Here is an 8,915-nt window from a genome sequence, read left to right as displayed (position 1 = left end):
TTAAATAATAAGAAAAAGGGCCAAGCAGTCAGCTTTCAAGCAACATGATATAATTATTGTTGTTGTGCCCTTTAGTAACAAAATCCTATCCACATTTTTAATTGAAATATGCTTCTGTACGTTTGTAACTCACATTAAATTTTGACACTGGCATCCGTATAAGCTGCTGCGAAAGAATCAATAGAACGACAGTACAAAGTAGGCATAAAAATATACCACGGTGGTTCGGAAAAGTTAATCGTTGTTGCATTTTCTATGGAATCTCAGATAAAGTCTAAAGCAATTGCCAAGCCCAAACTAATCACGTCAGTAGGATAATTACTGAATTGTGTTGGGGTATTTGCTTCAGTGACCTTTAGTTAGGTATATGGACATTTGTCCTATTTGGTCTCCATTGTTACCTTTTTCGGCCTTAACCATTGGAGAAAAGTACGTACGTTTTACCTACAGTACTGTATATGATTTTCAAATAACAGCCCAGGTGGATTATGCTTTGAAAATCATTTTTCCAACAAAACTTTAAAAATAAAAAAAAACAAATTTGTTGTAGTTTTACGGGACTCGGTTGTTTTATGAGACCTCTCGCTGTTTTGATTAGGAAATTGCAAGTTCTTGGCGGTTTTAAGCTTGTTTCTCAGGCTCTCACTCGCAAACCGTTCACTGAATACGTGATTGGTTGATATATTGAAAACCAGCCATATGGAAATTCTAAGCAGCTGAGAGTACGATGCGATAGGCCCGAATGTGACTTATTCTAGATACCAAAGTAGAAAAACTTTGCTTTTCCAATAAACTACAGCAATCCATTCGAAAAATTAAGGTTTACGCCAGTAGCACAACTCGCCCTCTATCGGCGAGTGTGACTTTATCGCTCTCTTCCATTTTGCTGTTCGTTGCTGTTGGTGCCTTGTTGGTATCAGTTAATAAACTCGTTTGTTTTGCCATATTACTCTAGCAGTAGTGTCCGTCTGTGATCTGACTTGTTCTACCCTTCTCCTACCCTTGGCTTTATATAGAAGATTATGGCTAAGAAATGCCAAATCAAACTCAGAAACTGTTCTACTATATTTTCTTATTTGTTTTAGCCAGGGTATGCACTGCATTCCTTGCTTGCCTTGACGGTCCGCGATTTTTTTTTCCGTACGAAACATTTACATGAAACTCCACTCGGGCCGTCTCGGCTGAATCGACCCGAAAATTTCATTGCAGAATTCAGGAGGTCAAAAGGTCATCAACAGATAAACGTCTACAAAACAAATTCTGAGAGAACGTCTGTCTAATTTTTAAAAATACTGTACATTGATGTTACATGTTAATGGGTCGTTTAAAATGACATATAATATTTGATTAAGCTGCACGAGTAATGAAAAGTGTTATTTTAACTTGAGTTACATACTATGACAATTTTAATTTTTTAGTTAGGCCTGGGTTAGATGTGTATAAGAGACAGCTGTATTGACAATGAAGCCCTTTATGATATCTGTTTCCGTACATTAAAGCTAACCACACCAAAAACAGGGTGACAGTTATTTTCAAATTAAGAGAAGAGCTGAGAATAGGCAGCTCTAAAATACTGGATGCCATAAGACCTGCCAAAATGGCAGAGCACCAAATGAATGTAAAAATGAGCTAGTTATTAATACTAGGCATAGCAGGGCTCGATTTAGTACTAGCCCGGCGTACAATGTCTAGTAAAAACCGCTCCGGGCTAGCCTATTTACTCCTCATGTTGCCCGGTTGTCTAGTGGAGAATTAGCAAGAAAAACATTTTCTTTAAAAAAAAAATTTTAAAAAGCGGAACTTTCGAGACTATCCCTGCACAGGAGGTACCGCAGCCCAGCGAGTACACTCTCTAGCTTTCAGCTCTCCACATGCGTGAGTGTTTAATTATTTAGATGATCCCCAAGTCATTCACCAACCACTACAGGATGGCATGTTACCTCTTTCTCTCAATAGAAGATCGTTTGATCGTTCAATCTGGTTAATTTAGGTAGTTTAATGTAATTTAATTTAATGTACTACCTTATATTCATATCATTTTCTCATAATGATATTTTTAAAATGTTCACCTTTTAATAATAAGTACTTCAATGCTATAGGTAGGCTAGGCTAGGCCCTAGGTCTTGTCTAGGCCTAGGTAGCCTAGCCTAGCATAGGTAGCCTAAGCAAGATTTATTGCCATTGGGGGTAAGTGACTTGAGACCTAAAGATTTAACAGATGCATTGGTTTGATTGATTTCTGGGCCCTTTGTTAAATATTAGAAAGCCAAATTATAACCAGGGAGATGTAAAACATGCTCATCTGTCCCTGTTATAACCAGAGTCGATTTTGCATCATGGGTGATTTTTTTTAATTTATTTTCAACAATATTTTGAGAGGGTAGCTCAAACAGCAATGCTACAGAAATTTAAATTATGAAATTGCAAATCAACCTTCAAATTTAATTGTCGCTAATAAATATTTTGAAACAAAATTTTTCCTGTCTGTGGGCTAGTAAAATATTCTGTGGGCTAGTAAAATCTCTAGTAAACTAGCCCAGTGGGCTAGTTACCAAAAAAAGTTAGGGCAAGCCCTGGTTGGGTGCTGACACTTTTGGGGTCAGTGGTCCTGTGGCACCCTGCCGCTTGGCTTGTTGGCCACTTTTTAAGAATTTTTACTATGGAAATTAATTTAGGGACCGATCGTGTGCGACGGTCCCTTTGGCTTTTGTCGTAATAAATCGCGACCGAATCACACTATATCAGATCATGTTTTACTTTATTGTGTACAGTGTATTGAGGGTGTGGCCAAGAGTGGGCTGGTCGGTCCATATAGTTAATTCTTACTAGCAGTGGGGTCTGAGCGGAGATTTCCGCCTTAACTCTGCCATAAAAGTATATCCCCACGAACTCGCGGGGATTTTGTTCAGAGACCAGTGGCGGATCTAGGATTTAGCAATGTGGGGGGGGGGAGATAATGTAGGTGAGAAGGACCGCGCAAAGGGGGATTGTTTTTGGGAAGGGCGTCCCCTCCCATTTGAGATTTAATTGTTTAGGAATTAGTAAACTTAGATGGCATCTGAAACAAAGTAAGAAACTTAAAATAGAAATTGTATGTTTTACCAGAGTACACAAGAAGCACACACAAGACGAGTGACCTTATTTTTTTACTGTAAACGAAGGGGGTGTGGGTGGCTATAGCCGCCCTATTTACCCTCCCCCTAGATCCGCCACTGCGAGACCCTGACCGAGGCTCTAGTATAGTCGGCCCCTTAGTTCGGATTGTCACCCCATGTGTCGGACTTGTCGGAACCTTTCAGTAAAGTTTTGGTATATGGTGTTTAGTATACAGTACAACCCCTATTAACTGGACACCTCTGGACCAAAAAAAATTGTACCCTTAATAGGGGTGTCCCCTGGATAGGTTTACCCCTATTTAGGGAACACTAACTAAAAACGTGAAGTTGTCCCCTTAGTAGGAGTTTTTGGCATGTTTTCTACAATGATGACAGATTCTTTATATAATTTTATTTTAATTGACCTAAGAATGTGTTTCAGTTGAATTACAACTTTTGTAAAATTTGCAATGCCAAAAATTAATTCTTTTATGGTATAAAATTAACATATTTAATTAAAACTACAAAAGTGCTATATGTTCCTGATATTGTTTCTTGGTCCGTGGGCAATATTAATGACCAAATGAGTATTCTTTATTAAAATAATGGAGCTTCCTATTGGTTGCACTGTGATAGAATACTATGAACACAGTATTACTTAATCAGAATGCTGACTGTAGGGTATAGATTAGATTCCTATATGGAAACACACAAGACAAGAATTCCTCCATGGTTAATGGTCAAAATTGACAAGATTGTATTTATACGAATTAACACAAGCCCTGGGCATATACGGTACTAATGCCAATCCTAAAGATGAAGAGGGAAAAAATCTGGTTTGATGTTATTGTTAAGTTTATTGCTCTAAAGACGTATATAAATTTGAATGATTTTTCAAATTATTACTTTGCGAGGCTACTGCAGTTGTTTTGATACAATATACAAAAGTATCCTTAATAGGGGTTAAATTGTGTTGATTTGACCATTTTGCACACTCAGAAAGTGTCCCCCGTTCCCTCAATAGGTGTGTCCCCTTAAGGGTTTGCTCGTAGTGTTAAAAGATCCCGTAGTGAGAAAAGTGTTCCCTAAATAGGGGTGTCCCCTAAATAGGGGTGACCCCTGAAAAGGGGTATCCCAAAGGAGGGGTACTACTGTATTAAGGCCACTTCAGACAGCGTCGGCCGACGCAGCCCGACCCGATTTATCGTCGGGGACAGTCTTAAGCCGTCGTGAGAAATATTAAACATGTTTAATATTCTACGGCGCGACTGCCCCCGACGCACACCATCGCGTCTGCATTTAACTCACGCAGACCCGACGCGACAACCAATCACGTCGGGCTGCGTCGTACGACGCTGTCTGAGTTGGCCTTTAGTAATAGGGAGCTAGACGCCAGAACGGAATCATTCATGCGTGACCGTTGCGTCTAAAGAAGAACTTAACGTTTTCGCATGCGTCCTACCGTTGTCGTGCAATCGAAAGCTCCATATTTTTATTCATAATACCTATTTTATATTTCTATTGTCTTATATACCAATAAAATGAACTGGAGCTTGATTATGTAAAAATATATATAATTTTACCAGTTGCATAGTATAGTCTAGGCCTACATAGACCCACTTACTTACTTTAGCCACGAGAATCAATGCCGTAGCCAGCTATTGGGACAGTTGGGACAGTCCCACACACTTTTTCTTGGGTCCACAAAGAAGGGGTCTACATTTCTCATATTTTGTGTAAAATCGATCAAATTTTAGAAAATTTGTCATGCTCTGATATTTTACGTAAAATGGGTCAATTTTTAAGAAAATGGTTCCAGATTATTCATGTGTTTGCGTGAAATAGGTCAACCTTTAAGAAAATGGGTCCACATTTATTTAAATTTATGCGTAAAGTGGGTCTCTTTAATATTTACAAGAACAGAAACTGCAAGGAACAAGCACAAAAGAACATTAGAAAGGAATGCCCCAAATGTGAACTTAATCACTGTCGTGTGGGGGCCCTTTGACAAATAACAAATACAATATAAAATTTTACTTATAGATAAAACCGTCTATGTTAAATACTTTTTAAAAATCAGTAATAAAGCAAGCTCTTTTTGAAACAAGCAACATTGTTTTATCAAAAAAAAAAAAAAAAAACATTTAAATTAACATATTAACATGAATAAAACTAACTACATTCCAAGATTTTGCCTTTACATATTCATTAATCGTTTACATAGAATGATGTTTCTGCTTCGGTCCGTAAACAATTTCGGCAGCAACTCAATGGCAACCGCATCCATACCATTAATAAGAAGGTTTGTACACTTGAAAAATGGATCCGACTGGACTCTTACCAATCCAGAGACACGAGATAAACAAGAAAAAGTGAAAACATTTGAAGAAATGCCAACCAGAAATTCAAATTTGCTGCAAACTTTTTTTGATCTAATTTACATAAAGCGAAAAGGATTTTTTTCAAGGACAGACCTACTTGTAAGTATACCAACATAGAAACAGCTTTGTAAAACAAAGCTAACAGAAATATTGCTTAAGTTTTGGAGTATCTGTGTTACTGTTATCATCATCATCATCATTATCATCATCACCATCAATATTATCATCATCATCAACAACAACAACATTATCTATATGGTCGGTGTGTGTGTGGGGGAGGGGGCGGGTGTGTGTGTGTAGCAACTAAATATTATAATGAGATTTAGTTGTTAATTTATGTAAGTTGATGGAGATTGGGTGATCATCGTATTTATCATGACATTAATGTACTTAATTTTAATAATAATAATAATCAGTGGTGGCACCGGGGTGGGAGGGGGGGGGGGGGGGGGCAAGTGAGGGGCAAGGTAACATTTTAGGGGGACAATATGCTGGGGTGGCCCGAGGTGGGCGTGGTCGGGCATCGTTCATTCAAAATATCTCGAACAATGTCCCCCGAAAAATATGACAATTTAGGGGTTTCAGTGGCTTATTTTATAGGTGCATTTTCTACTGATATGTAGAAAATGCATATTATTTTTTCTCTGCAATGGGTTTTCTTCTCTTTGATAATAATAATCAGTGTTCTCCCAACTGAAAAATTTTTACTGGTAAATTTGTCCATAAAAAATTGCAATGCGCACAATGTGAGGTACGTTACCCCTTTTTAGTTGGGTTAAATGACTTGAAGACACAACAACACATATTCATAGTGTGGATATAGACTGGAATGATGTTAATTTATTAAGAGGGCCAGCCTGGACTACCTAAGCCTAATCAATAGTTTTTTTTATTTTACAAACTCAAAATTTTTACTGGTTGGTTGGTTATTTTTACCGGTAAAATTGACGGCTAAGACGGCTTCGGGAGAACACTGATAATAATAATAATAAATATAAAATTAATAATAATAATAAATATAAAATTAATAATAATAATAATAATAATAATAATAATACATTTCATTTTATTAATTTTTAATTGGCCTGAACATACATACAAATACTATACATAATAACATTAAATAATCTTGATGGAAAGTTTTGGTATGAGTATTACAGTATAATATTTATAAAGTATTTTGAAAATTTCCTATCATGGTAGTAGTATTTGTGTATTATTTAAAATATTATCTTAACTACAGAATGCTTACGATGACGTTTAACTTAAAACATACTGTAATTTACAAAATCATAACATGTTATTAAAAAATATTGACTTTTCCAGTTCTTATTTTTATAAATGCTGCTTTATAATACAATATATTATACTAGTAATCCATTTATTTATTTATTTTGGTCATTTTTTTATACTGTTTAGGTCCAAGAAAATGTTGAGAAATACGGTCCAATTATGCGGAACTTGCTAGGAAATGAATTTATAGTAGAGATCGTGGATCCTAAGCTAGTAGAAAAAGTGTTCCGTGCAGAAGGAAAGTATCCAGAACGTTTTGAAATGAAACCCTGGAAAGACTACAGACTGACGAGAAACATTCCTTTAGGGTTATTTCTTCAGTAAGTGTTTATTTTACGCTAGAGGAGGTTATGTATTCACCGCACAGTTTGTCTGTCTGTCCATCGGTCTGTCGTACTGTCTGCCTAGTAAACATAAACCGATCGATTCGCACATTGTGGTCAGTAAGGTAACAATGTTAGCACAGCGTTGCTGTAACGTTAACAAACTTATTTATCACGTGATAAATACGTGAATTGCAAAGTTTGTATGCTTGTTTGTTTGTTAACAATATTTTTAAGCTACTGTTTCTATGATAATAATAATAATAAATTTTAAATTAATACCGTTAATAATAATAATAAATTTAAAATTAATACCGTTAATAATAATAATAATAATAATTAATTTAATTTTATTAATATTTATTTAGCCTGAACATACAAATACTGTACATAATAACATTAAATAATCTTGATGGAAAGTTTTGTTATGAGTATTACAGTATAATATTTATAAAGAGGAGGTTATGTATTCACTGCACAGTTTGTTTGTCCATCTGTCTGTCGTGCAGTCTGCCTAGCAAACAACTGATCGATTTGCACGTTGTGGTCAGTAAGATAACGTTAGCACAGCGTTGCTGTAACGCTAAGAAAGTTATTAAAGCTATAATCAGGATTTTAAATTTCAACTGCTAGAAGTCATAAAAAAAATACTGATTTTTAAAACAGGATTTGAACCAGAAGTATGTTAACCACCGAATCAACCACAATGTACAATAAACATTTAAAGCTTAATTATATATTATATTTATTTAGAAAAATGAGCCAAATTTCGTCCGCAAGCAATTTAGTTTGAGTAGGCCTAGAATTTTCTTTTTATCTCAATTTATTTTTTAAATTTGAAAAATTAAGGGGCACCCCGGGCCGGATTGGTCCCCTTGAAACTGCCTCTGGTAGGAGTTACCCCACTAACATCTAAAATTAAACCCTGTAAACAGAACTATCAAAATACTCCCAAGATTGGTAGGCCCTATTATTATTAGCTCTGCTAAATTTTACATAACAGCCCAGGGGAAGTAAAAACTTTATCACAGACATGTTAAAATTGTAATCAGTGCCTGATTTCGAGACCCATGGTAGAAGAAGCTATTGTTAAATTGAGCCTTTTTTGCAATACCGCGTCTGTTGGGGTTTATCGTAGAAATATATTTTGATTGTCCTGTAAATAATGAAAATTATACAGGACTCTGTAACGCGAAGTTCAGTCTCTGTATTTTGTTCTGATCATTGTGCTTCGTCAATAGCCTTCTTTTCAAGTTATAAGCATACAGTATTAGCATTTTATCACCGACTTTTGTGTCGTCTGTGTTTTGTTCTTCACTGATTCGTTAATAGCATTCTTTACTTTACAGGGGTAATAAAAAGTTTGTTTTCCTAAATGCGTACTGTGTAGTCCTACATGCGGAAAACGTTTTGTATTTAAAAAAAAAAAATACGCCGAGACTTGAAGCGTATCCCGAGGTTTTTTGTATTGTGATCAAGTATTACTTTGATAGAACGACTGAGCATAGTTTGCTAACGACTGTTAACTGATGACGCGTGCACTTAGGTATTTCTAGACTTGCCACAAGTCATTTATTCGTATTATTTTTCTCATTCTGGACAGCGCCACCAACGCGAAAGTTAATTTAGAGACGGAATAAGCCTAATCCGAAAACTAGATTTGAACTCGTCACTGAGGACGAGTTAGGTGATCCGCCGCACTTTGACCCACGAGGAAGTGTGCGCGTGGCCGGTTGAACAATAATTAAATGCTGATAATGGCAAAATACGCTAATTTATAATAAAAAAGAATTTTGAGCATTTTAAAAGATTTACTCATGTGT

At 36.0% G+C, this 8,915-nt stretch overlaps 1 protein-coding gene across 1 annotated transcript in view; it reads left to right on the top strand.

Moving 5' to 3' along the window:
* Positions 1-2,492: 2,492 nt before the first annotated feature.
* The window catches only part of LOC117109280 (1,25-dihydroxyvitamin D(3) 24-hydroxylase, mitochondrial-like), a 19,800-nt gene continuing 13,377 nt past the window's right edge, over positions 2,493-8,915 (top strand). The window contains exons 1-3 of the mRNA XM_033251553.1: positions 2,493-5,575; positions 6,896-7,089; positions 7,942-7,982. Of these exons, the coding sequence (XP_033107444.1) occupies positions 5,258-5,575; positions 6,896-7,089; positions 7,942-7,982 (553 nt within the window). The 5' untranslated portion in view covers positions 2,493-5,257. The remainder of the gene's footprint in view (positions 5,576-6,895; positions 7,090-7,941; positions 7,983-8,915) is intronic.

The sequence above is a fragment of the Anneissia japonica genome, unplaced genomic scaffold (assembly GCF_011630105.1).
Source record: "Anneissia japonica isolate Jap-2015-1 unplaced genomic scaffold, ASM1163010v1 scaffold288033_len957474_cov176, whole genome shotgun sequence".
NCBI classification, from domain to species: Eukaryota; Metazoa; Echinodermata; class Crinoidea; order Comatulida; family Comatulidae; genus Anneissia; species Anneissia japonica.
The sequence above is the reverse complement of the archived record's forward strand: the minus strand, read 5'-3'. Positions and strand labels throughout refer to the sequence as shown.